General features: G+C 42.2%; 5 protein-coding genes across 5 annotated transcripts; 1 reads left to right on the top strand and 4 right to left on the bottom strand.

The window, feature by feature from the left end:
• Positions 1-696: 696 nt before the first annotated feature.
• Positions 697-3,069, bottom strand: LOC6547567. Its single transcript, XM_001974808.3, has 7 exons — positions 2,634-3,069; positions 2,390-2,556; positions 1,927-2,319; positions 1,680-1,856; positions 1,335-1,618; positions 1,132-1,277; positions 697-1,069 (listed from the first exon to the last, which is right to left on the bottom strand). The coding sequence occupies exons 1-7, from the start codon at positions 2,905-2,907 to the stop codon at positions 768-770; spliced, it is 1,743 nt and encodes a 580-aa protein (XP_001974844.1). The 5' UTR covers positions 2,908-3,069; the 3' UTR covers positions 697-767.
• A 9,703-nt stretch (positions 3,070-12,772) lies between these two features.
• LOC6547569 (general odorant-binding protein 56a) lies at positions 12,773-13,510 on the top strand. The gene is made up of 2 exons (XM_001974810.3): positions 12,773-12,876; positions 13,068-13,510. The coding sequence occupies exons 1-2, from the start codon at positions 12,817-12,819 to the stop codon at positions 13,425-13,427; spliced, it is 420 nt and encodes a 139-aa protein (XP_001974846.1). The 5' UTR covers positions 12,773-12,816; the 3' UTR covers positions 13,428-13,510.
• Positions 13,511-13,761: 251 nt separating this feature from the next.
• Positions 13,762-14,309, bottom strand: LOC6547570 (general odorant-binding protein 56a). Its single transcript, XM_001974811.2, has 2 exons — positions 14,225-14,309; positions 13,762-14,165 (listed from the first exon to the last, which is right to left on the bottom strand). The coding sequence occupies exons 1-2, from the start codon at positions 14,282-14,284 to the stop codon at positions 13,812-13,814; spliced, it is 414 nt and encodes a 137-aa protein (XP_001974847.1). The 5' UTR covers positions 14,285-14,309; the 3' UTR covers positions 13,762-13,811.
• Positions 14,310-15,003: 694 nt separating this feature from the next.
• LOC6547571 lies at positions 15,004-16,097 on the bottom strand. The gene is made up of 2 exons (XM_001974812.3): positions 15,975-16,097; positions 15,004-15,809 (listed from the first exon to the last, which is right to left on the bottom strand). The coding sequence occupies exons 1-2, from the start codon at positions 16,041-16,043 to the stop codon at positions 15,171-15,173; spliced, it is 708 nt and encodes a 235-aa protein (XP_001974848.2). The 5' UTR covers positions 16,044-16,097; the 3' UTR covers positions 15,004-15,170.
• Positions 16,098-18,110: 2,013 nt separating this feature from the next.
• Positions 18,111-18,790, bottom strand: LOC6547572 (general odorant-binding protein 56d). Its single transcript, XM_026981038.1, has 2 exons — positions 18,672-18,790; positions 18,111-18,606 (listed from the first exon to the last, which is right to left on the bottom strand). Exons 1-2 carry the CDS (start codon positions 18,717-18,719, stop codon positions 18,259-18,261), a joined length of 396 nt encoding a protein of 131 aa, XP_026836839.1. The 5' UTR covers positions 18,720-18,790; the 3' UTR covers positions 18,111-18,258.
• Positions 18,791-26,681: the final 7,891 nt, after the last annotated feature.

The raw sequence follows: 26,681 nt of genomic DNA, 5'->3' as shown, positions 1-26,681 counted from the left end.
GCAGGTGGGCGGTTGGTAAAAAAGTGGCAAGGCGGCAGGATGAAGGCCAAAAACTTTGCCAAGTGCGGCGGCAGCGGGAAAGCCATGGTGGAAATGTCCCAAGAATGAACTTCGTCGTTGGATCCTGCGACCGCAGTGTGCCACTAAATGCTGCCACTAAATGTGTGCCAAGTATTATTGCAGGTGCCACCAGGTGCCTATCTGCACACACACTCACACACGCTCTCTGCCAAAATTGCCCAAGGAGCAAAAGGAGCAAAAGGAGCAAAAGGAGCTGCTTCTTGAGGTGTTCGCCGCACCACCAGGACTGGCATAAAATTAGCACAATAAAAACACATAAATGCGGCAGAAAAACATGAAAATCCACTTGTTATAATTTAATCGAGTTGATAGAATTTTTACGACTCCTTTCGCCAGGTATATGTATGTGTTTGTAAGCTAGTGTGCGTTTCTTTCAGAGCCTTTTGCTTAAAATGTGGGACAAAGTAAAAGTTTTAATCACACGTCGCCATTTTATTGCTGGTCATGAAGATAGCAAATGCATTACGAACTTTACGTGGGATAAACTTTGGTTTAAATAGAAATGTTAATGAACGAAATCACTTACGTTTTACGAGCACGTTTACTTACTCGCTTTAAATATGCGATTTCCATTTAGTTAGAATTTTAACAGAAATACAAACACTACAAATTGTGTTTATGGACATTTATTTTTTTGTGTCTAACTGTAAAATAGTACAACAAATGGAAAATAATGAAGTGTAATATCAACCTTCTTGGGAGTCGACGTCCTGGCCGCTGACCAGCGAGTGGGTGGCCACAGATTCGGACTTGCTCACCCGTCGAGCCTGCATTAGGGTGGCCCGCTTATTAATCGAATCCTCCGTGTTGCACGCCATGCAGTTCTCTATGAAGAGAACCAACTCCGGAGCATTCAGGAAGTTGGCGATGGGCAGGGCATCTTCTAGGGCTTCCTTGGTCTGCTCCAGTTTGTGCAGAATGGCATTGGCCTTGACTATCTGAACCACACTGAGGAACTTCCACAGATTGCTGTTGCAGTTCTTGCTCTCTGTAAGAATATAAATACAAAGTCCATTGCTGTAATATATATTTTACTTGAAAAAGAATTACCTTTAATTGCCTTGCGAGCATTATAAGTGCACTCGGAATGACGTCCTTGGTCCAAATATGACTGCGAAATCTGGTGCAACAAGTAACACTTCTCGATTGAATACTTGGCAAAGACCATTCGATGTTCCAGGCGCGCAGTTAGCCTCCTGAAATAAAAGACACATTAAAGAATATTGTTGGGACTATAAGTATTTCACTCGTACTTGGCTCTATTAGTGGCTGGATCGTTGCCCTCCGGCTCTGGTGCTCGGTCTCCAAAAGTCACAGGAACAAAATCCTTGATCCTTTCAACTGGCAGACGGAGCAGCCGAAGTATAGCATTGCTGCCGTGGGGCGTGAATCCCTTGGGCACTCGAAGCTGCTCGGCCAAAGTCAAAGCCATGGTGTTGTACACCTCGTTGAGGAACTCGAATTTCCAGCACATCACACGGGCCGTCTTCAGGACCACATATGTGCCCATTAGTTCCTCCACGAATTTCGCCAATTGCTATGGATAAATTTGGCAGCTGTTTAATACCATCTACATCTAGTGGATCAATATCACTCACCTGAACCTTCTTGGCCTTGCGCAGTGCCCTAATCTCCTTCAGAGCCTGGTTCATGTTGCGATGTGTCTGATATTGTACGCGGAACAGGTAGGCCTCGCGGTATTTGTCCGACATGGCTTTGTTGCCGTATTTCAGGTAATTGACCAGGTAAAGTGGGGAGCGGGACTGCAGCATTTTCTGCAGGCAGCGAAAAAAAAAACCCGGCTTAGGACCGACGCCTAAAAATTGACAATTTAATCCAGCTCACCATAAACTTGCGAACGATCTCGTACTGCTTGCTGGAAAGCTGCTGAAGAAAGTAGGAGGACTCCTTGCACTGGGGCAGCAAAAGGTTTCGGTTCTTGCACAGCATCTTCATGAAGAGCACATCGATCCAGGAGTCGTTTATGTAGCTCTGGTGGAAGATGTTAAAGGCCCGCTTCCGGCGCGCAATCTCCATGGGCGAAAGCATCTCCTCGGGAACCTCCGGAATGCTCTGCACATCGCACTTGCCCTGCTCCTTCAGAATCTTCCACAAGGGTCGATTGTCGATCTTTTGCCTTTCCTTGATCAAATCGTGCACAATGCTGACGGTCTTCAGATTCTTCGTAAAGAAGGCCGACATGGCCTCACCAGTCACATCTTTGATCACGCCATCCACCTATGTGTAGGGATTGGGGCATTTTTACATTTCTATGAAACAAATATTTTTGCACAACATTGAATCTTACCACCAACTGGCGCTGCACGAAGCTGTTTCTTTTATTACCAATAAAGACTCGCATATTATTGTGCATCTCGGCCTTGCTGTTTTCGAACTGGTTTAGTTCGTACAGCACATCGCAAATATCCAGATTGATTATGGCCTTCTCCTCGCCATCCACGCTGCGTGCCAGCTCTGTTAAAATATGAAAATGTTTGTAAATGCTTCATTTTAACTATCCATAAACTACTACAAATCTCTGTAATACTCACTGGCAGCTGCCCGGCTGTCTTCCAGGGCACCCAGCATCTGGGCAGCCTTCCTCTTGCTCTGGCATCGTTTGTAGAGGGTCATGTGATCCGTGGGCTCCAGGGCGAGTGCCTTGTTCAGGTAGTGCAAAGCGAAGTTCTCCCGGCGGCGACGGGAGTAGTAGGTTCCCCAGTCCCGGTAAATGTCGTGGAGCACCTCGTCCGACCAGTCTATCTTCATCCAAGGCGGCAAGGCCCCTTCCAAGACGGCCTTTGGCATCTCCACGATCGACGTCATTGTGGCTTCTTTTGTTTGGTGGTTCTACGATGTAGATCTTGGCCAGAATTCTCTTGGGTAGCGTTTTCACAACGTGTGGTAAAGTTGTATTAAAAGTCGGTTGGCAATCTTACTATAAATTTAATAAAGTTTAAAACACATGTGGGGTGAAAGGAATGTAATCTGTTGATGATATGTGGTGATTAACAACAATATTTTAAAGGAAAGCAAATACATAGTTCCCTATGATCTACAAAAAGTATGAATTAGGTTCTCTTTTAACTAATTTGGTCATTCCCTGATAAGTATTGACTGAGCCGTAAATCGTTTTGTTTTATTTGTTCTGCTTTTGCGACCAAAGTTTTCATTTATTCACAACTGTTTGTGTTCCGAGGCACAACTAATGCCTGCCCCCGCCCATGTTATTAGTGTGGGCCTTCGTGTGTGTCAAATGGAAGTGGCAAGTTGGGGGCGTCTCCGTTTCCTCTTCAACTTCGAATTCTGTCACACTTCTAATAAGCGCTTAAAAGCCACGCAAGGCAATCCAAAACCTGTGATTAAATGGGAAAACCAGGGGAAAGCCGGGAGAAAACCGCTGTGGAAATTCGACCGCAAGGCGAGTGACAGAAGTGGCACAGGCCACCCAATAATTGTGCATGCCCAGTGGCACCCGAGCGAAAGAAATCACTTAAAAACTCGCACAAACTCGCCACACGGCCACCTATAAATTATGCTTCACACCCAGTTCAAATAGAAGTTGTAACAATGAAATTAAAGCCCACAAGGGGCAGTGATAAGCGGTGGAGTGTAGGGGAATGTAGGGGCAACTCAACGCGATCATAAATCTAATGTGTAATAAATTTAAACAGCGAAATCATGCAAAAAGCAAAGGCTGGTCCTGTGGCTTAGCTCACGCACAGGACTCCTTTTCTAATTTTTTTTCCTCTTTTTGCCCCCGACAATGACTACACTTTAGCGGCAAATTTGTGCGCATTGTCGCCGTATTATTTGCTATTATTTATGCCTTTTCCACTATTTACTTCCTTTCTTAGCGCCCGCCACGCTATTTTCAGGGGGAGGTATGCAAAAGTGGCCACTCCTTGGCCAAAGGACTAAGCCCACACATAGACAGCTGTCAGCAGCTTTTTAGTAGTGCTTTAAAAATACCACAAATAAAGGCAAAAAATATAAACTATCATTAATATTCATGCATGTTAGTTGTTAGTCAGTAAATTTTTGTGTTTATTGGTAAGTAAGCGTAGTAGTTCGTTTATAAAGCATATCATGTTGGCTCACCACTATTTATTTGACCGCAACTGTGTCCACATATAGAGCAGACGGGAAAATACACTGGGAAAACCGCAGGCAATCATGACTGGCTGACACTTATGGCGTGCTAAGCATTTGCGCTCGGAGAGGCTCGCGTGGATTTTAAACATTTTCACACAACATTCTCATATTTAGACGTCGCACATCAGCCAGCCAGTGGAAATTCGCCTGCCGGTGGGTGTGTGGGTTTTGCCTTTTGCCAACCCGGCGATAATGTAAGCTCCTTTAAGCCCGAAATAAAGGACGCGAAAAGCGGACGCGAATGCGACCGCACCAACAACATGCAACGGCACACGCGACCCCAAACGAAAATCTGTGAAATGTAATTGTTACCATGAAAGCAGGGCCAACTCCCGTCGCCATTCCAATTGGCAAGGAAAACCCCCTTTTGAGGGCATTTTAAGTAAGTTTCGCAGTTTGATAATCGCCGGTCCTCAGCCGCCAGCGCTGATATACAAATTGGCTTTTGCAATGACTTTATATATTTTACGAGTTGCGGTCCTTTTTCGGGAAAGCGTCCTTTCGTCCTTTAGTCCGTTAGTCCTTTAGCCGTTTTCCGTTTCGCATGTGAGCCGCCCTGTGATGCGATTATAAGGGAAAACTGATGCAGATAAAATTAATTGAATTCAAAAAGCCAGGCCATTGGTCTTGCTCCTTCCGTTTTCTTGCCGAATGTGCCTGCACTTGGCTTGGCGAATTTTCGCCATACTTTTCTGGGTCATGTCATGGGGAAAGTAAATAGTTACATGGCCACGACTGCCTTCCTTTATCAGGAATTAAAATCAAGTTGCTCCACTCGCATGAACTCGCTTTTGCACTATGGCAATCTCAATGGCAAATTGACAAAATCAGATTGCTGGAAGTTTGCATTCTACAATTATTAAGTACTTTTGCGTTGATTGGTAGAGGCAGTGGATAATGTGCCAATCGAGTTTTGGTTTCAGAAGAAAGCCAATAAATATTGTATTCCAAAAACGATCGAATTCTCATTTGGGTTTCCTTAGAATGGGGTTGGGTGGTCTCTTACGCACAGAATTCCGCATAATTTAAAAGCCATATCTAATCGTTTTACCAACAAACCTTTTATGAAATTGGAAATACCTTGGAATAGATTAAAGATAATAGATTGAAAGTTATCTCTAGGGTTTTATTATTCAGGAATCCCAAAGCTCTTTGTGTTATGTTACCCTCGAAAAATAAAGCACTTTTAAAGGTATAATAGCGGCAATCCATTGGTACATTTTAAAAAGTCCAAATAATAAATAATATAATACTTTTTCATTATTTTATATGCTCTATCTTATCGTTTGATGAAAGTAGACGCACCTTCTGAAAGATTAGCTGTCCAATAGAGTTGTACATATTGTTATCTCAGGTTGGAGAGCTTCGAGGGGTTTTCCTCATTTAATTTGTCGTGACTAATTTAGTTTGAGACATTTACAAGGCATTACTCATCGCCATGGTCATCATAATATTCGAATGTTTGTGCTGACAAACACTTCTATCGATTAGTAAGCTGTACTATACAGATTAGATAGTCCTTATCTTTATGAGGCAGGTCTTGATTAGATTTGAACTGGCAATATGGATTTAGTTGCCTATAAGAGTTGGATGCATTCGCACGCAGTTCAAAGTTAGCGAAAATATCTGAATAATGCCACCACCACACGGAGGACCTGGAGGCCATGGACATGGAGGACCACATCATGGTGGACCACCGCATCATGGAGGTCCCCACGGACCACCACATCACCATGGACCGCCACCACATCACCATGGACCGCCACATCATCACCACGGACCTCGTCGTCCCTGCTGCCTTTGCTGCACAATTTCATAAGAATTTTTAGTGGAATTTATTAAAGATAGTTGTTTTACGGAATAAATGCGATTGCCCCAAGGATGCTCCGTAGCTGTGTGTATGTGTTCAAGGTTAATAAGACGCCTAATTAGTGTAATCGAGTGCCTGGAGTGCTAAGCAATTAATGGCTGGCTAATCATTATGTGTCACCTCAAAACGCTTTAAAACCTCAAAAGCCGCTGCCGTAATACAAGTGTACCAATGGTATCTGTGTGTTTTGTTGCGTGTCGGGTAATGCGTGTGTGTGTGTGTATTTGGGGGTGGGCAGTGGATGGATGTGGTTGGAGGCGGGGGCGGGGCCGGGTGGCCGTACACACACGCACTTCGCATTTAAGGTCGGACTGGTCGGTGGCTCTAATTTATAGCAGCCAAGTGGATGCCGAAGACCAGAAGACATACAAGTGCCATAAATTCTGGCAAAGGAACACATTATTTATACTGTCAACCGGTCCATATTTCGGATGGGAAATACTACGGCCTAACCGTAAATAAGTGCATTGCCTTTGCTGTGCTGCGAAATAAGTCTTCATTAGCGGTTAAAAGGCCGACTGGTTGACCCACAAAGGACTTCTGAACGCTGCGAAATCGGTTCCCTACTCTTCATTTTCCGATTCTCATTGAGCTGTTCTCGTCGCCCAGCCGCAGAAATGCCGCATTAAAGCCGGAAATTCCCAAACAACAACAAGGAAAATGCTTAAAGTTCAAATTAAGCACAACAGCTGGCGAAAAATTGAATTGAAAGCAGCAGGAGGAGCAGGAGGAGCAGGAACGGCAGCAGAGTGCCAACAAAAGCAACAAAGAGTCGCTGCTCCCGGTCACCCAACCCAACCCCGAAAAACCCCCAACCTTAAACCTCGAACCCAAAACTGAACTCAACCCAAGGCATTTTCACGAAAGGCAGCGGAAAACAGTCAAGGGAAAACCTAAAAGGAAAAACCGAAGCACGCTTTTGGGCGACGGAGGCGCGATGTTAGCAATAACTTCGGGCCATCAGCTGGTGGGAAAAGAGAGTCCTGAAGAGAGAAAACCGAGTTATAGCTGGGAAATGAGAGTAGGAATAATTTGAGATTTTCCCGGCACAGTGGCGCCATTTTCCATCACGGTGTTCACATGTGGCACTACGACACGCATGCGTCGGTATATTGAGTGAAATTGGAAAAATCGGAGAGCACAATCTGAGGTTTAGTTAGTGCTTCGAATAAAGCTCAAGGGTTTGGATGTCTATTGTGGAACATTTGGATTGTTCTCCACCGATAGACATAGCATATAAAACCCAACTAAAGTTTACTGTTTCGACTGCCTTTAATGCCCGAACACCGTTTTGTTAAGTGCTGATTAGGAATTCGAACTATTTTATCTCTACTTATAAGGGCTGTCAATCAAAACGCAATCTCAGGTGCTGCCAAACAAGAAATAAAACAATTTTATTTATTAAACAAATTCCGTATATGTATATGGAAAATATCTAGAATTTCTAGGGAGTATACATATATATTTTAAAAATATTGTAAAAATATCCGAAGGCAAAGATTGGAAATGCCATTGGAAAAAAAAATACCACTGTATTTTGCAACCAATTTTTATCTGTATAAGGGTTTGCTACATTCTGACAAGTCTTCCTAATCATTTAAGGGGCTTTTATTTCTCAACACCTGAATTATTTTCCATGGAGACAATGCGATTTAATGCCTCTTGTTGGCTCTTGTATACAATTTCCTGACTTTATTTATTCAGCATTCTTGATTGTTTTTTGCCTTTCCTGCTTCATTTCCTGTGCTTCACATTCACAATGATGCAAAGTGGCTGCCACTAACGCTCTGGCATTATCCCGAAGTGTGTAATTACGTATGCTACTGGGCGGTGGGCGGCGGGCGACTGCCACGCCCCTCTCGCATACATAGTTTCTGTCTAGTTGCAGTGCATAAATTATGTTAGGCCAAAGTGCAAGCAGAGTTATGTAGACGGACTAGGTTTGCTGGAAAGATTAACGCCTTCGTTTTGTTTTTAATGCGGCATGGCACTCACATCGGATGCCACACCCACTCGTCCTTATGCTGATGCTTATGCCACTAAGCCGTCTGCGAGGAGCAGGAAAAACAAACTGCAACGGAAGCTGCACCTCATCGTCGAGCTTTCCCCCAACTTTTCAACGACTGTGTCAGTTTTGGGCGACTGTTTCATGCGGCCACTTCAGTGCCAACTACAGCGACAATAATACGAGCAAAGCAGCACCAGAACACTGACAGAAATCGTGCGGTCATTCGCAATTAATAAATTCACTTTTACGAACTTTTAATTTGAACCGGCAATGGAATTTGACTTTTTTATTAGAATATATTCCCGCGGTTTTGATAATATTGACATATCATTGTATCACTCAATCTTTGGTTGCAACAATTTTTAGTTTAAGGCACTTTTCTCAGTGCCATAAGCGCCGGATAAGGTGCGAAAACGAAAACGAGTCGGGTGTGTGTGTCTCTTAATGATAATGATGACAGTCTGTCGCTGGCTGCGCTGCACTTGCTCTTTATGCTGACGCTGTAGGACTCTCGGCGCGCTAGTTAAAGTTTTAATTTGGCATATTATAGTGGCTGGAGTGGCACAGCGGGCGCTCGTTAAATATGCCCACAGAAAACATGGAATTAGAGCCACAAAAGCAGCGTAAAAAAAGGAGCCACCGCCAGGGACGGCGACTTATGGCATTGAACTTAGCCAAAGGAAAGGGTCCTTGGGAGCTGAGATCCTTGGCCACAAGTGTGTGTATCGACATGCTCGAGTGGCTCAAACTGAATCGCTGAAGTGGCGCTACAGCTGCTGAAATGCCGCTGGCTGCAGATGGCATTTTGTAGTGATAATTTCCACTAACTAATTCTATGACAGAATTCCAGAGAACTTTAATAACGCTGACATCTCAAAAAAGAATACTATCAGATACCTGTTACTTAGCTTAAGGGTGTGCTTAGAAGCTATTTAAAAGTTTTATATAAACAGGCAAGAAAAAACACATATACTATAAGACCTCTGTTTACTTCTTCTGATATGTACATATTTCCATTACCATAAGATATTTTTGTGTTTGCTGAATTGGCTTAAACTATATCAGACAAAATATGAACTATGGGTTTTCCAAATATTAGGTTAAACTTGCACGTGAAGTAATTATAATTACCCTTAATTGAGGGTATCGCATATCACATATAGATACATTTGTTGCTCACAGCAACTCAATAAATTTCATTTGGGATTCCCGTCAGAAAATGTCTTACTCATTTGGGCTGTTAATGTAAGTTTAATTTTATTGATGCAGCAATAAAGGCCGCAAAGCAACTTAAGTGCGATGCAAAAATTCCCCGTAGTTCTAGACAGAGATTTGCCAACATCGAACCACGTCCAGTGTGGCTATTAATGTGCTTTCGGCTTTCGAGCATTTCAATTCGACCCGTTGCTTGCTTTAAGCCATTTAGCAAATTATTCGCAACGTGCCTCAACCCTTGAATGCTAAGCTAGAAGAAAGGAAAGGCAGACAGCCATCGACGTTGAATGGAAATTTTTTGGCAAAGCATTTTCAATTCAATCAAACGCCCCCACACATGCTGGCATTTAAATAAAAATAAACAAGGCAAAGGAATACTTCGAAACACTTTTAAGCATCATTACATTAGCAAATTTCGCCGATTTCGGGGTATAGGATGATTTCGATTGAGACGATGGATGCGGAAACTCGATAAAAGGGCTTGTGTGCATGTGTGTGTGTGCGCGTGTGTGTGTGGGAGGCGGAACGGGCGTGGCAGAGGCAATAAGAAAGCACACATGGCACACATGGCACACACGAACGCGAAGTTCGCTCACTTCCGTTTCCGTTTTTTGGCATTTTCTAATTTCCATTCGCCCAGAGTCGTGGGAAATGTAATTATGGCCATAGAAAACCCGCAGAACGCTCTGACGTGAGCTGTTGGCCAGCTGTTGGTAGGTTTGGTGTAATTGTCGTTATAATAAATAACTTCAACTGTCCGACACTTGACACTTGACATCAGCTGCAGCGGAAGCGGCAACAGGAGCGGCAAAAAGAAAATCCCCACCCCATTCTGCATTTCCCTCATACGGGTGCATGCAAAGTGCCAGAAAAACATTTACCACTGCCGCATATTTCAAATGCGGACACATGTAAAAATGCTGAAGCGCTGATAAGGACATTAACATTTGGCCAAACATATAGACATGGCTGAAAACCGAGCATGGGGGTTGTGGGGGCAAAACTTCCTTCCGCATATGCGAAACATCAGAAAAAAAAAAGAAATTTAAGCGGAAAACCTTCACCTCGTCGCTTTTGACACGCAAATTTATAACGGCAACAGTGGCAAACAAAAACTTGCTATGGCCAAAACACACAAGCGCCCAGACCCTCAAAACTGCTGAAGGGAAAGGCACAAATTTTTGAACGCATACAAATGCAATTTAAATTTACTTATTTAGAGCCCCTGGGAATTTCAAATTATTTGCCTTTTCACGCAAATTTAGCGACCATTTTTCTCACAGAAATAAAACTCAGACAGGTGGGGTCCTCGTCAGGCCGGAGTTTTCATAGTTGGGGGCATTTTCCCAGTCCCCCTGACATGTGTACACGGGCTGATTCTTGGGCGCAACTTTTCCAACTCTGTTGCTTTTTTACTTTGCATGGGGGCGATTAGAAAATGCTTCACCCCACCAAAGAAAGTAACCCAAAAGTCTCTGACAAATGCTCTTTGGCCGGCATGTTGTTGCTGCTCCTGTGTTCTGTGGTGATTAATGACGTCGAAAGCTGAGCAGGATCTGCTCTGCGGGGATGCCGTGGCAGCTTAATTTAAAATGAAAATTGTACTTAATTTCTAGCTGAAGTTGGGCGGCATTGGAGGGGGGCTTGTAGACTGACTCTTCATGGTTTTGCCTTGTGCTCTATAGGGATAGCCATCCCTAGCTCAGCTCTGGTTCATTAGAAATAAGCTTGAGCAAATATTACATTTTTGCCTTCCTAATGATTCTGAAACTTTGAAAAGAATGTACGAATTTTGAGAAATTAATCCTGCTTGTCTGCATATTTCAATCGCCACATAATGAAGCACCTTTAACCTTTGTAGAAAAGAATATAACTGAAATATCTAATACGTTCGAATGTTATTTCCTTTTGACTTAATGCTGACTTCAAAGAATGTTTGTTTATCAAATGCTTAACTTAATGCAAAGCTTACACCCAAAGGAATGCCAACAAAAACTAATTCCCACCTGTAAACATTCTTGCTTGTACTCTCCTGCAAAATCATTATTTTTATAAAGTTTTCAGATTAAATTTCCAGGTTTTTTCTTACTCCCAACAAACAATCTTTGCATGTGTAACGCCAGAGTTTATCACTCAAGTCGACTGTCCCCACCACAAGCAAATTGAATTAAGATTACCACACAAGGATTTCAAAGCATTTGCGGAGAAGTCAAACAAGCTTTAGTTTATTATTATTATTGCGTCAGAGCGAAAAGTTTTCAGCCACTGGGCGGTCAGGGGGTGGTTGGTGGGTGGTGGAGGGAGGGGGTGTGGTGTCTGCGTGTGCGTTGGAAAATTTTCAATCGCAATCTTATGGTTTATTTCTTTAGCGCCAAAGCTACTTTATTTTGACAGCAGACAAACAAATGTCAGAATTGAAATTAAAAGGAAGGCAGCGACAGCAGAAGAAGTCAGTGGAAAACTTGTGAAAAACACGCCCGACTCAAAGCAGCAGACGAAGGTTTTTCCGAGGGAGAAGGAATGGCTTGGCCACAGTACGCAGTCCCAATCAGAAACTCCGGATCCCGGCCACGACTTTGGATCCCATTCTGACTCCGACTCCGACTCCGGCTCGATTCCATCAGCCTCACCCACACGCACTGACTTTCCTGCATTCCCGCATTTTCTTTTTGTACATCTCACACAGCGTGAAATTTTCTAAATGTCATTTTGCTGTCATCTCGTGGATAATAAGATTACAACTACGCTGAAATAATAGGATTCAAATGAAAAAACTTTGCCGTCGTCGTCTGTCTCCTTACGCTTCTCAACTTTCAATACGCGCCTGGCCACACCTCTCCGCCCAGATACATAGATATATATCTGAATCAGAATCCGACTGGGGCGTTGTCGGATGGTTATTGTGCCTTGAGCTTGGGATCTGCCACCTGGTATGGGGCCACAGTGGAAAGTTTTTGATAGAGTGCAGCGATAATGAGTGAGCAGCCACAATTCCACCAATTTCTCCAGCTCCAACTCCAACTCCAGTCGGAGCAACTTGAGCGACCTACGATCTGGAGTCCACTCGAGGCGTCCCTGTCTGTACCACGTCTGCGTTCTATCTGTATAATTGATTCGATTCCCCAGCTTGGAGAGGTAGAAGGCGGTTTAATGAACCATGCTTTCATAGCGACCATAACTTCAGATTGTCTACCTACCTGGCCGCGGGCCACAAATAGACGCAAAGTACTGGCCACGATTGCAAAAAAAGTACAGCTGGAGTAAAGGAATTGGAAGAGATAGCAAACAGAAACCTAACAACAAAATCAAAACAAAATGCAAAAGCAAAAAGCAAAGCCATCAGCTGGGCTTAGTTGGATCACCGCTCGGGGCAAAAAAGAGAAACCGGCTTTTATTGGCCGCCAATTCGGGTATAAAAGCGGCGATCCCATCCCATTTCGACATCAGAACTTCTCCAAACGTTCTAGCAATCTAAGTAATTCGCAACATGAACTCCTACTTCGTGATCGCTTTGAGTGCCCTTTTTGTGGCTCTGGCTGCTGGATCGGTGAGTTTGAGCTTAAGCTAAGAAAATTAGATAACTTTTAACTTGAAAGTATAGGGATTTTTGAGATTGCCTTAGACTCTTTCCCTAAAAGATTAGTATTCATAAGCAAATGTCAATCCTGAAAGTCTATAGTTTTTCTACGCTTAATACACCCTTTCGTAATTCAAACTTTAATTCAAATGTCTTGTTAGTCCCTTAATCTGAGCGATGATCAGAAGAATCTGGCCAAGCAGCATCGTGAGCAGTGCGCCGACGAAGTGAAACTGACCGAGGAGGAAAGGGCCAAGGTCAATGCCAAGGACTTCAAGGACCCCACCGAGAACATCAAGTGCTTCGCCAACTGCTTCTTCGAGAAGGTGGGCACCCTGAAGGACGGCGAGCTGCAGGAGTCCGTCGTCCTGGAGAAGCTGGGCGCCCTCATCGGCGAGGAGAAGACCAAGGCGGCTCTGGACAAGTGCAGGTCCATCAAGGGCGAGAACAAGTGCGATAGCGCCGCCAAGTTGCACGAATGCTTCGAGAGCTTCAAGCCCGCCCCCGAGGCAAAGGCCTAAGGAAGTTTGGCAGTTGATGCCAGGCAAATTGTGATTCGGAAAAAATAGTAACGAAATTTGAATAAACTCTTTCTCAAATGAAACGGGTCTTTGTGCTCTATATTTGGTTGAAATATGTCCTATAGGTTTCTTTTAATTTGGGTAGCAATACATTGCATCCAAAGACGCTAGAAACTAATGCCTTGCTGTAATACATTTTTTGTTCAGATTTTAACTTATTAATTCACAGCTTAATTGAGGCTTTCAAGCCTCGTTTCGCGTAAGCAGATTATAATGCATATTCAGGTCATTTGGCGTTTTCAGTGTGCATAATTAAAGGTATGGAATCAAGCTGTTAATCGTTGAGTGCGTTGAACACTGCATAGCTGCTTTATTGCTTTAAGTTTAGGCACTAATACCCTTGACCACACACTTTTCCATGTTATAGACAAGGTCGCAGGTGGCGGCTGCCTTTGTGGCTACGCAGCTGGTAAGCAAACCCTTTAGCTTATCCACCGGCAGACTGCTGAAGCGGAGCTGGGCAAACTTGACGATCTTATCGGTATTGGGCTTTCCATCGTCGCCCAGGAGACCCAGCTTCTTGTAGACGCAGCTGTGATAGCACTTCACCGACTCCGAGGGATTGGCCACCTCCTTGTCATTGGTCAGCAAATTGGCATCGCTGGCAGCAATATTCAGCTCCTTGATGCAGGCCTGTTGCATTTGCTTGTAGGCCGCCGAGTCAGCAGCTGTCTGGCCCTGTTTAAAAACATATATCAATAAAGGATACATTGTACTAAAAAATGTTTCCAACTTACCGCTGCCAGTTCGCTCAGAGCGAAAACTAGGAATACAACCAACAAGCAGATTAGTTTCATCTTTACAATGCTACATTCACTGTCGAACTGAACTTCGTTCGCAATAATGTGGCTTAAATACTCGTAAAATATTTAAGTTGCAGTCTAAATTTTGCCGATCAAGTTATTATTTTTATTTAAATTCAATTAATAAAATTGCTTCATTTTAACCTTTTTTTTAATTCGAACCAATTTTCGCATTCAACCAGTAGGCGGGAAATCATCTCCGCCTAAAATTTTCATTCGGGTCAGTGAGCTTTGTTTGGACTTTGGATTTATTTGCTTTGTTTTATTTTATTGTGCGTGGAATAGTGAAATAGTTTTTCTTGTTTTAAGATTAGTTCTTATTTCAGCTGAAAAGAGTTTTAGGCGATTTAGAGTTCTTTATGCGAGATACAATTGCCAATTTGCTTAAACTTTGAATTGAGGAAAAAATTACATTATTCTGTTATGGCACTAAAATCCGTATGAAGTATAATGTAGTTCTTCTAATCAGTTTAGGAATGACTGGAAAATTGTTATTTATTTATTTTATGTATTTTATACATTTTTGAAGCCATTCAGATCTTTTTACATTCAAATTACTTTACAGTTTACTTTACAGCCAGCACAAAACTATGCTATGGAACTTTTAAATGATTTAAAAAAAGTGGAGCCTAATTATATGGTAATCAATTTTTCAAAGACATGGTAGGAAAAATAAATATTTCAATTAATGAAAAACTATATTAAAAGTGTTAAAACCAATAGCGTTGAAATGCAAAATGATTACCTTTTATTTTAAAGCTTTAAAACACCCAAAAGTTGAATAAGTTACAATTTATATACTTATTAATAAATACATTTAATAAGTGAATTTTCCATAAACCAAGCACCGTTTAGGTCTGGGAACCAAAAAAACAGCTATTTACTCCGACTTAGTGGTGGTCGTTGCTTCTCCGGAATGCTGGATGCCGTCGATGAAGTCGCTGCCCTCCGCACCGAATCCCTCGTTCTCCGCCTCACTCCGCTCGAGTATCTCACGGATGCGCTGCTCCGCCTCCAGAGTTTTCAGGTGATTGTAGCACACGTGCAGCTTGTAGGCCGCCTCGCATCGAGTTTTGCCCTGAAGATCGCTGCACTCCTTGATCTCTGCCTTCTCATGCTGTATGATCGTCTGCACCTGGTTCTTAAAGGCCTCCTCCAGCAGGACATTGTACCTATCCACATCCAGGGTCTCATACAGGCAGCTCACAAAGCACTGTAGCGGCTCATTGTGCTTCAGATCGAGATATGGCATCTGCCCATTGCCATTCAGGTCGATATCGCCCAGGTTATTCACCTCGCCAATGGATTGAACTGGCGTAGGGGCTATATCGTTGTCATTCGTGTAGTCACTGTTCATCAGGCTCATGTGAAACAGTTTCAGTTGCGACATGGAGATCTCGGTCCTGCGCATACAAGCCCTCAGCATCTCCTGGCTGAGCTTGGTTTCCGTTCCATTTGGCGGATCTGGAACCAGGGTTCTGGTCATGGACATGTTCAGCGAGACGGTAAGCGATCGGCTCTGTGGGTGGCATGTTTTTTATGAAAATTTAATATTGCCTCTATGCATGGGGGATATATTGAAGTTTTCAGAAAATTTGAGTCACTTCCATTCTTCAATATTTACGTGGATTTCAAACTCTAATGTGTATTAAAAAAATATACATAAAAATATGAAAAACATTACCCATGCTTTAGGAACGAATTCAGTAAGAGTGAGGCAAAGCAGCGCCAGCAAACTATCTCGAAAATACATCTAAGGAATATTTAAAATTTGATTGACAATTTACTTTAAAAACGTTTCAACAATAGAGCCTGTCGCGACTTAACAAACGCCTTTTATAGAGTCGTCTTTATGGTTCAGAGTTCGTTTTAAATCGTCGTTTAATTGTTGTTCGAATCGATTACCAAATAATGTTCATGCCTCACTTGCTGAGCCCATCAGGTAATCATTTCCAGATACATCGCGTATAATGTGGCATGCATCAGTGGATTGCCAATAGCGTTTTCGGGTGAGAAGTCATATTAGCATTCGCCAAAAACACTCATCTGAGTTATTTAATGGCCTCTGAAATTACACAAATACAAAATGGTATGCAAAAAGTTTTTAGGCTCAATTTGGTAGATGTATCTACAAAACATGTAAGTACCGCACCATACAGGTGTTTAAAAAACGGGCCAACCATTGATTGCAATTTTAATTAAAATAATCATAGTAATTATTGACTAATTTGTTTTTGCAAGCAATGATAGTTTTGCTAGACATCTGAAACCATTATTAGAATTTGGAAATGAGGAAAAATACATGACACTGCAGAGAACACGTACGCTTTCTAAGATAGAGTTATTATCATCCTTACTATTCAAGTCGAATTGCAAACAAATTCAATCCCATTACTTGAAGCCACAGCCACTGGTTTTCCTGAACTCCTACTTTCTTTGGCCCCACTCTAATTGACGGACTTAATAACAGACTTGTGCTGTTAATCGGGAACACAACCGCAGCATCCCCAGCCACATCACATATTGGTCTTTAAGATCAAAGAAACTCCACATGGACGGACCAAAAGCGAGAGACATCGGAGCATGAAACAAGACAGTGGCAGCCACCCCGCAGCGAAGTTTTTATAAAATTAAATTACATTAATGTGAGAACCGCAGGGAAGGCCTCGCCCTCAAAGCATCACCACTCAACCCCAGAACTCCCACCCCAACCAGCGATATCCTTGGTCCTCGGCCATTGAAAGCCAACTACCGGGAGCAAGACAAGTCAAACAAGATGGCCAAGACAAAGGCTGATGTCGAGCATCAATGTGCTACCATCTCACGCGTGTTGGCTCCTTTGACAAGCCGCCATGGCTGTCTACTTAAATGCATTAGCTCGGGGGTGGAATCCTTCGATTGGGCTGCCTTTTTAATAGACATTAGTAAACGCATCAGTGATTGTTTGTTCCGTTGGTCGAGAGTTGGCCGGCCATCAGCTCTTGTGCAGACAACTGCAACTGAAACGGATGCTAAATGGAAGTGACATGACAGCCAGACCGACCCCAGGAAGTGACAAAATGAATTATGGACACTGGCTGCGATCCAAGGTCCCCATAGTCCAAAGCCAAAGCCAAAGTCGGAGCAATTGTCCCTTCTATGCCACCTGATCCACGTTGAGCCAGTAAATGCAATTGCGACACGTGCTCAATGAATGTTTAATGATTTGTTAATTGGATTTGGGCTTTTAAAAACACGGCTCGCCGTGTCCAATTCATTTGCTCGGCCCCCACGCATCCTGTGGCCTGTAGCCCGGTATCCCAGGTCTTTGTGCCAATAAGTTTGCACTCGCTCATCAATATTTATGCCAAACATGAGCGACCAAATGCCTCTGGGATCGCCGCTCTGTACCAAGGACTTAAGCCCTCTGACGACGGTCTGACAGTGGAAGGTCCTTAATGACGGCCCACTGTTATGCAAATGGGTGCGTGGCCAAAACGCAAATGGGTCATACAGTGGAGCACCCATTGACAAGTCGAATATGCATAAGTGATTATGTATAAGAATTTCTCTCTTAATTTCCTTGGAGACACAAAGAGGGGAGTGCTTTGTGAGGGCTGACAAAGTTGCGAAAGTTATTTTCATGGAAGGTTCGTTTGGGCTTCAATTACTTTGGCTTGGTACACCTAAAAAATATTCTACTACAAGATTTACTTCAATATCATATATACTAACAAATGCCATGAGAGATTCCAAAAGGGCTATGTATGAGCTTTTACCATCTTTTATTTCGAACAAAGTTTCTCAAAGTAATATGGCTTATTCTTGAAAACAAATTATATACTTTCAAAACAACTTGCTTGAATATTTATTCAAAACCTTTATACATCTAAATAATTTTTTTGAATTGATATACTGAATTAAAACCAAATAAGTAACAAGTCACAGACAGATTATCACACAATAATATAGCGACGCTAGTTGGTCGCTTAGATGTGGGCGCGATTCTTGTAGTAGCACTCGAATAGCTGATAGGCAGTATCGCACTTATCCGCTCCCTTGGTGGCATCACACTTGGCCTGAACGGCCTTCACGGCATCCTCGCCGACCAGGGGTCCCAACTTGGTCAGAACGACATCGGGCTGGACCTCACCATTGATCAGGAATCCGGTCTTCTCCAGGAAACAGTTGGCGAAGCACTTAATCTTGGGATCACTGTCATCGAATTTGCCGTTTCGCAAGGCGATCGCCTGATCCTTGGTGACACCCTCCTGCTGGGCACAAAGGGCGCCATTGGCGTGGGCCACCGCCTTCTGCTCATCAGATAGCTGCAGATCCTAAAAGATACATGCAAAAGATACCCTTAGTAATACGGCCGCTTTGATCGGCAAATTACACTCACGGCAGCCGAAATGGCCAAAATGGCGAACAGGAAAATCAGGAACTTCATTTTCGGTAGAGATGTTGTTGAAAACCCTTTGGTATTGAGACTGTTGGCTATATTCTGTTAGCATCTGGCTTTTATACAATTTTGAATGCAGCTTCGCTAGAGTTTTGTTTTGATTATCGCTTTTTGTTTTCGCTCTACTCCGCTGATCACACTGTATAACCAATTATTCCACATACACACGTCAATTCACCGGTTAGTTTATTGAAATCGCCTTTTTAATGGGTCTCGACGTTTTGTTTCGTCTGATTCTTGTTAATAACCCGAAACTGACTCACTTTTGGTGCCTCTCCGGTTTAAAGTTCAAGCGATACTCAAATCAGCAAATAAAGCAAGTTCAATGCGGCTCCCACTGTACCTCTAATTGGCCTTAATGCCCCGGACTGGAGCTTATTATAGGGCTGAAATTTGTTATAGCCATAGTGTAAGTGCTAATTGTAGTTTCTGATTTTCCACCGATTAAAAGTGTGTTGTACTTTCCAAGGGTCAGAGTGCCCAGCGAAGCGTCAACGTCAACTAATTTGATTTAACAATACTCGTAGCTCTCAAAACCTTAAACTTGAAATACAATCTAGCGTAGTTTTTTATGGAGGTGTTAGACAATGTGCCTGCCAAGCGTGAGTGGGCAGTTTTGGGGACTTGAATAAAAAATAACTACATTTTATTTTACTAACAAAACAGACGCCTTGGGAGGCTTGGCTTTTTTGGCAGCTATACATCATTTCTATGCTCAAATATATTTATTTATTTCCTGTAGACATAAAAATGTATCTCTTTATAATCAAATAAAAATATTCAAAATATTCAAAAATATATAAATAAATTGGCTTCTTACTTGTAAGCTTATAAGGTACTGCAACAAAATAGTTCTTGGTCATTAATAGTAATTAAATAATTTACTTAAATTAAATAGGAAATCTAGGAAATAAGTCTGCTGTTACACGAAATTACTGGCGATCGTTTCTTCAAACCTGTTTCAAGTTTGTCAGTTGTTCTCGTACCCATTTTTGGTTTGGGCCAAAGTTTGAAGTCAAGTGCCGGTAGCAAAGTCCAAATATTCAGATGAGTCTCAAAATCTCAAGTCCGTGCGATCACTCCGAACTGGTTTGCCGATTAATTTTTGGCACAGATATGTCCAGCTAATTAACAATTAAACTGACATTCGGGTGATTTGCTGATGTATGTACATTTATGCATGAGTTTAGAGCGGAACCGTTTAAGTCGGCTAACTGCCCGAATTATTTAATAATGGTAATAGAGGCAGTTACCAAAGCTGATGCCTACGTGCCAGAACTTTGGCTCATATATTTTATCAATATTTACTGCTGACAGCATCGATAATTCATGACCTACTCAAACTACTTCGACTTTCGGAGACGAAGTTACCGGAGCAAACTCGTAAATAGTTACGCACGCCAGGGAAAACAAATGTCAGAACGATTATTGCGGCCCATCGTCGCCTGCCAGGCCATAACAAAAGTAAAATATTTAAATAGTAATAAATTCATAATGTCATCGTGCTCCTGGCGGAGACCTTCCAACGATTTATAGACAATAATAACTGCAAACACGAAGCGGTGGCTGACTCCTCAAGTAGTTTGATTTCAGTTCAAGGAGATGGAGGGCGCCCATTCAGCTTTCCCAGCTTTTCAGCTTTTCCACCTGATGAAGAAGTTCGCTGTCCCTAAAAGTTTCCTGTAGGGAAAGGAATAAAACTGTTTTATCGCAGACATGATAGAACGGGAGGGAATGTCGCATGCGACTCATATATAATATAAATATTAAATACTATATGGCATGCCATAAAAATATAAACAGCACATAAAACGACAATGAAAACAATGGCACACGTTATTAAATATGTGTGCCCGAAGAACTGGTAACGGCTAATGAAATGTCATCGGACCCGAGGGCTCAACTCAACTCAACTCCACTGAGCTGAACTGAACTGAAATGCAAATGTCACGCGAAAAACTATTTGACGACAACATTACGTTGACATAATAATAATGCCGTCAACCGTTGAAGGACCTCGACTTAAAGCCAAAAGCTCGGCTAGGAGTCATATGCAAATTTTACGAGCTGCTCATGACCAGTCATAAAAGTCAATTTATTAGCTATGAGAAATTAAAAAGAAAACAATTAAATAAGTGCAAAGCGTGAATTCAGCGCTAATGCCAGTTACTGAACTTGCAATTTAACGCTGTATAGGATTGATAAACTTTGTATAAGTAATTTTATTTAGACCACAGATTGGCAAGGTTAAAGTTTATTATCACATATTTACAACATAATGGTGGCAGTTGTTCCACCTCACTATATATCTGATAAAGATCAATAATTTAAAGATAATAAATGCAGCCAGTCTACAATGGCAGCTGTGTAATTAATTATAACCAATGGCGGATAGGACCTCCCGCTCCCGATTTCGCAAGCCTAGCAAAAAGCTACAGAAATTCAATTAGGCTTATCCCATGCAATAACAACACCGGAAGCAACAACAAGAGCTACGGAACAGCTGCAACACCTGCGCAATTAATTAGTGTTTGCCGCATTAATTTCAGAAAATAAAATGAGATGGCCGAAAGGAAACCAGAGCCACCACCAGATGGGATAAGATAGGCACCCTTTGGGGTCAAGACCCAGCGTGGCTAATAAATACAGGACGCCCCTTCCCGGCGTCCTTGACTCGTCCACAACTGGAGCAGAACATCCTCAATGGACCACAAAGGCAGTGGAGCACTAAGCCAGGTAAATCAAATAAAGCAAATTCAGTTAATTTAAATTATAATGAGACCACGAGGGCAGCAGCATGGAATGCTATTTGCTGATGAAAAGATGAAACGCAAGCTAAAAACTTGTGCAAATATGATGGGTAGGTTTAAAACTATTTGCGTTGGGATTACATTTCATAATGTCTCATTTTTAATTGCTGTAGATTTAGTGCTACAAATAATGTGTATAAAATGTATAGTACAATCCAATGGATAATCTTTTCCCCAAGGCACGCATTAAAACTGGAAAAGATATCATAATTTCCACTTCTATAATTTGTTTACGATTATGGCCGCATGCAAAATAAAACGCATTTAAGTAATTAAGTCATAAAAAAAGTGGCGTGCTGGGCTTGCTCCATAAAAACCGGCCCGTCTGCAATAAAATGCCAAAAACAAAACAATTAGGCAATTAAATGTCTTGGTATTACCAAAAATTTTCGTTTTGGTAACAAAACGCGTCATAAAATAAGCCAAAATGTACTTGGCCTGCGGGAATACGAGTGGAGGCCCTAAAAAATGGATCACAAGTGGGGGAAATTATGTGAAAATGTCTGTACTGGCCTTTTTTCTTGGAATCCGCTCTTGTCTCCCTTCGACATCCCAATAAAAACGCAAAGAAAAAGGCGATTGCGAATGCGTATGCGAGTGTTTTAGTAATATTTATTGAATTCCAGTTAACGAACCCAGAACCGATGGAGCGTTGGAGCGTTGGAGCGTTGTAAAAGGGACAATGTGCGAAACACAAGAGATGGGGAAAGTATAGGGACGGGCCAACAGTCAAGCAAAGCTTACAAAGCTTTTCAACGCACATTTTCCGAGCCCGTCGCCCCGTCCCGAAACTGCCGGAAAATTCCGAGCTCTGCAAAATGAATTCTTTTGTGACAAGTTCAATTCGGTTGAGGGGCCGGCCAGTCAGTGGCTGCTGGGATGCGGAGTTCATATGGAACTCCGACCGAACTGTTGCTGCTGCTCCTCGAGACCCCTAAGCCTCGAGAAACTCCTATCCTCCTATCCCCCAATCCCCCTGTCATATAACGCATCAAAGACGGGCCAGGTGAAGGAATGCAGTGCTCGTTCTGTAAGAAATTGAAAAACCCAAACGGGGGAAGCCGTCGAAGCAGCGCGCCCGATGATGGGAAAAATGGAAAATCTCAAGCTGCGAAAATCAGCTGCAAACGCGCTGCTTTCGCTCGCATTATTGTCATGATGCTGTGGATATTTTCCTGTGCGCTTGGAATTTTTAATAAACGTTTAAGTTTATAACATTCTCAGCTTGGTATCGCACCTCTGTCTAATCTTTATGCCACATATCGACGAGTCGGCTTATCCCTGCGAAGGCGCAGAGAAAGACACCTTAACTTGGCGAACTGCAACCGAAAAGGTAATCCGGGGGCATAAAGAGTCTCACATAAAACCAACTAATTAGGCAAAGCATCTAATTAGACGCACAACAAGGACATGCGTCCTTTGTGCCGCCTCGTAAAAGCCAAAGCCCCCAAATGACAGCGTCGCTAAAAATTCTTATCGCTGGCACCAAAATTAAGCTCCAACCGGGGAGCCTGGATACCGAAAAGCGGCAAGGAAAAGCCCGGAAAAATTTATTGTGGCAAAGGTTAAAGACGGGCGCCATGTTAAATGTGGAAATTGTTTAATCCACTCCAATCCAGCCCGGCAATTACAATTACAGGGTCCGTGGTCAGCTGCATGAAATTGGAACTCCGTCCGAGGGATAAACTTGATGGAAAAAAGGAGACTCTGTTCCGGGGAAAAAGGAACAACCTGAATGTAAAGGAAAAACCTATTTGCATTTTATTTTCTTTGTAATTTGATGCTCGATTGCTTTTTTTAGTGTGTAATGAGGTGGGCTGCAAATGGGTTTAATACACACATTCCGCTGGCACCAAAGACAAAGTTGAAAAAATCTTATCCCACGCATGGTTGGTCCCTTTTCCATTTAAACATTTAGTTTTTGTCTTTTAATGAGTTTTATAAGTAAAAAGAAAAAAGCATAGGAAAAAGCACGGAATTATGTTTAGTATATTTAATAAAAACCATTATAATGCAGATGAAAAAATAAGAATTAAAGATACAAAACTCTTACTTACCCAACTACATTTTGCACATTCTGCCAACTGAAAACAGAGCTATGAAATGTTGTTTCGCACAATAATTGTTTTTAATTTTCGTTGGCCGAAAAATATTCGAATAATAGAGTGGAGTCTGTGGCTTCTTTTGCGAAATTTCCATTCCATGGCACGCACGATTGCATCCAGAATATCCGGAGAATATTTAGGCGCCCTAAGAGGAAACTGACATTGCGACGTGCAAATTGATCAAAATAAATTGCATAAAATATTCCATTTACGTTCCCATTCCGAGCGGAGCTGCCCCAAAATTATTGTAAGCATCTAATGCAATCAGAAAGTGTTGCAACGCCATGGGGCAGATGGGCCAAAACAATTCGCATCGAGCCATTAATTTGCTCCCAACTGGTTGGCCAGCGTTTCTGTTTTGAGTTATGCCCGGAATTTGTGATAAGCTATGCGGATTACGGACTGAAAATACCAAGGAAACTGAGCTTTCTTTTCCGGAACCTGCCTGTCAAGGTGGGTGGCTGGTTTCATTGGCGGCGAAGGTGGGGGATAGGAAAATATTTTAGCAGTCAGATAACGGATACCACTAGCATGCTGTTAAAATAATTAGTGGGAAACAGCAGGCGCCGCCCACAATCCCCAAAAGCTTGGCCAAGAGCGAGTCTACCGAATTTGGAACTGCAACAAAAGAGTTGATTATTTACCCACGTGCACAAAGTTTTGCTCACGTGCACTTCCATATGCAAATACATCAGCCAGTCATTAAATTAATTAAAAAGAGCTCTTTCCGTGAAATGACTGTGCAAAAACTTTCATTTGCAACCGGCTTCGGTGAGCAGAGCATTCTGTTCAGGTGTTTTTTGAACGGTCTCAACATCTCCCATTAAATTTAAGCACTTTATGCGTGATTAATGAGTGCCAGTTGAAATATTGTTAAGACAACGACCACACAACCATTTTACATTGATATTATTTGAATTAGAAAACCAGATAGCAATGAATCTGCACTTTGACATGGTAATTACCATTTAATCAAGTTCAGTCTATCTGGGAACGAAGCATTGGCTGGAAATCAGCAATATATATGGAAAACGTTGAAATGCTATAGAATCTAGTAAATACCGGCGTAAAAATAATCTTAAATGGTTATCCAAGAATGAGAACCACCCTTAGTCGCACCCAATGTTTCCGAATGTTTTATTCTTACCCCTAAAAACTATCCCCAAACATTTTGGGGAGAGTTCAACGAACTTGACCCCGGAGGCGAGAGACCCCCAAGGAATTGTCGCACTGCTGATTCTGTTTCGAGTCCACCCACATATCATGGGGCTGGTAATAAACTGGGGCATAAGATTTACTAATAACAATGATCTAAGGCATTGCCGCAAATGAGTATATGAGTATGAAGCTAATGGAAACTTATGGGGCCTGGGGGCTTGCATTGGGGAAGTTTCTTTTTGGGGTGAAACACAATAACAGAAACATAAATATAGTAATTGGGTTGCGATTTGATCGTCATCGAAATCATTAAATTTTACACTAAAAAGTAATTTCAAGTGTCGAATTTACGGCAAAGCCATTTAGCGTTATCACTTGGAATGCTCGGAATGACATTACGGCTGTGAGTTCTCATTACCTGAACATATTGCCAAACTAAACCTTTTTGGAGAAATGTGTAGGGTTCTGGCAAGACTTAATGGTCTATTAAGGTGTTTGGCAGGCGATTTAAATGCAATTAAATGGACAGTCTTTCAATTCTTAATGGCCAAAAAAAGGTAGGCATGGGGTTCAATTAAAATAAATGAAATTGCCGAGAAGAGTGGCTCGTAAAAATGATTAACGCATAAAATGGGTACAGGCCGTCATCAATAAATGCCTTCCGCAAACATTTATTTATGAATGCTAATAACTTTTAAAGCATTTCATTTAACTCAAACACAAATGGCCACCGCTAACGCTAGATAGGATGTATGATGGGGCGAGTCTGACATGTTTTGGCGGCTCTTTTTTGCCCACAACATACAGGAGGACAAAATGTCAACTTTTTGCCAACCGAAAATTGTCAAATGCACTGAATTTCAAGCGCCATACATTTATGTTGATGCGGTTTAAAAGTTTTTTAATTACATTTGCAGGAGAACCCGAACCACCCACCAAAAAAACAGCGACAACCGCCAGATCCTTTCGTCCACCCATCCGAAAAACACATCCACACTTGCGTCACTCATTCAGTATATTTTACGCTTTATGATTGTATTTGGCTGGGAAAATGTTTAAAACTCATTTAATTTGAAACAAATTAGAAACGATAACACACAAGAGAGAAGTTGCTTTTGTTTTTAGAAACGATATTCCTCCTCTTTTACACTTTTACACCTATTTCGACACTAATGGAGTGTGCTTTTAGTCAAAATTTGAGGAGCGTCATTTATGTAATTGTGCTTATGGTAATGGTAAAAAAAGGAAAGTTGCGTTTACTAGACAGCAAGATTGAACATTATAATTAGCTGGCGCTTAAATTACATTAATAACTGAAGCGCGGGGCCTCTGTTTTTATACATGGCCATGAATAACTGATGAATAACTGATGACATGCAGAACGTTTTTCTTGCATAACCATTAACCCATTTTCAGCACTAGCTTCACATTCTCGTCTTCTTGTCACTTGCTTGTCAATCATCCATCAAAGCCCCACAAAACCCCATCGGGAGCATGAAAACTCGGGGCTACTTATCTTCACATTGAATGCTCTCAGGAACAGAAACTAATTGCTAAACCGCCTTGATGCCTGTGTAAGCAGTGGGGATTATGTAAAGACACAGGCAGCAAAGAAGAATCCTATCTCTAACCCTGAATCGTAAAAATGTTTAGACAACAAACTGAGCCTGGGCGGGTCATCATTCATTTGGCCCAAGTAAATATGGCCTGGCCAGCGAGTGAATGCTATCAGTATTTTGGAATCTAGTGTGACCCAAATGTGTGGTGGGTCATAGCTAGGAGCTAGGGTGGAGAAATCCCTGATGACTTAGGACAGTTTAAAGCTCAACGAAAATTATTAATAAACTGCGCAGCCTTCAGAAAATTAATCTTGGCTG

This window comes from Drosophila erecta, unplaced genomic scaffold (genome assembly GCF_003286155.1).
Source record: "Drosophila erecta strain 14021-0224.00,06,07 unplaced genomic scaffold, DereRS2 tig00000092-arrow-pilon, whole genome shotgun sequence".
NCBI classification, from domain to species: domain Eukaryota; kingdom Metazoa; phylum Arthropoda; class Insecta; order Diptera; family Drosophilidae; genus Drosophila; species Drosophila erecta.
This window is presented reverse-complemented; position numbering and strand designations above follow the sequence as displayed.

Coding starts and splice junctions, on each gene's coding strand:
- LOC6547570 (XM_001974811.2), bottom strand. CDS start 14,284: ATGAAACTAATCTGCTTGTTGGTTGTATTCCTAGTTTTCGCTCTGAGC. Junction 14,166..14,224: donor CTCTGAGCGAACTGGCAGCG/GTAAGTTGGAAA, acceptor GTTTTTAAACAG/GGCCAGACAGCTGCTGACTC.
- LOC6547567 (XM_001974808.3), bottom strand. CDS start 2,907: ATGACGTCGATCGTGGAGATGCCAAAGGCCGTCTTGGAAGGGGCCTTG. Junction 2,320..2,389: donor TCGTGCAGCGCCAGTTGGTG/GTAAGATTCAAT, acceptor CCCTACACATAG/GTGGATGGCGTGATCAAAGA. Junction 1,857..1,926: donor AGATCGTTCGCAAGTTTATG/GTGAGCTGGATT, acceptor CGCTGCCTGCAG/AAAATGCTGCAGTCCCGCTC.
- LOC6547569 (XM_001974810.3), top strand. CDS start 12,817: ATGAACTCCTACTTCGTGATCGCTTTGAGTGCCCTTTTTGTGGCTCTG. Junction 12,877..13,067: donor TGGCTCTGGCTGCTGGATCG/GTGAGTTTGAGC, acceptor ATGTCTTGTTAG/TCCCTTAATCTGAGCGATGA.
- LOC6547572 (XM_026981038.1), bottom strand. CDS start 18,719: ATGAAGTTCCTGATTTTCCTGTTCGCCATTTTGGCCATTTCGGCTGCC. Junction 18,607..18,671: donor TTTTGGCCATTTCGGCTGCC/GTGAGTGTAATT, acceptor TGTATCTTTTAG/GATCTGCAGCTATCTGATGA.
- LOC6547571 (XM_001974812.3), bottom strand. CDS start 16,043: ATGTATTTTCGAGATAGTTTGCTGGCGCTGCTTTGCCTCACTCTTACT. Junction 15,810..15,974: donor AATTCGTTCCTAAAGCATGG/GTAATGTTTTTC, acceptor TGCCACCCACAG/AGCCGATCGCTTACCGTCTC.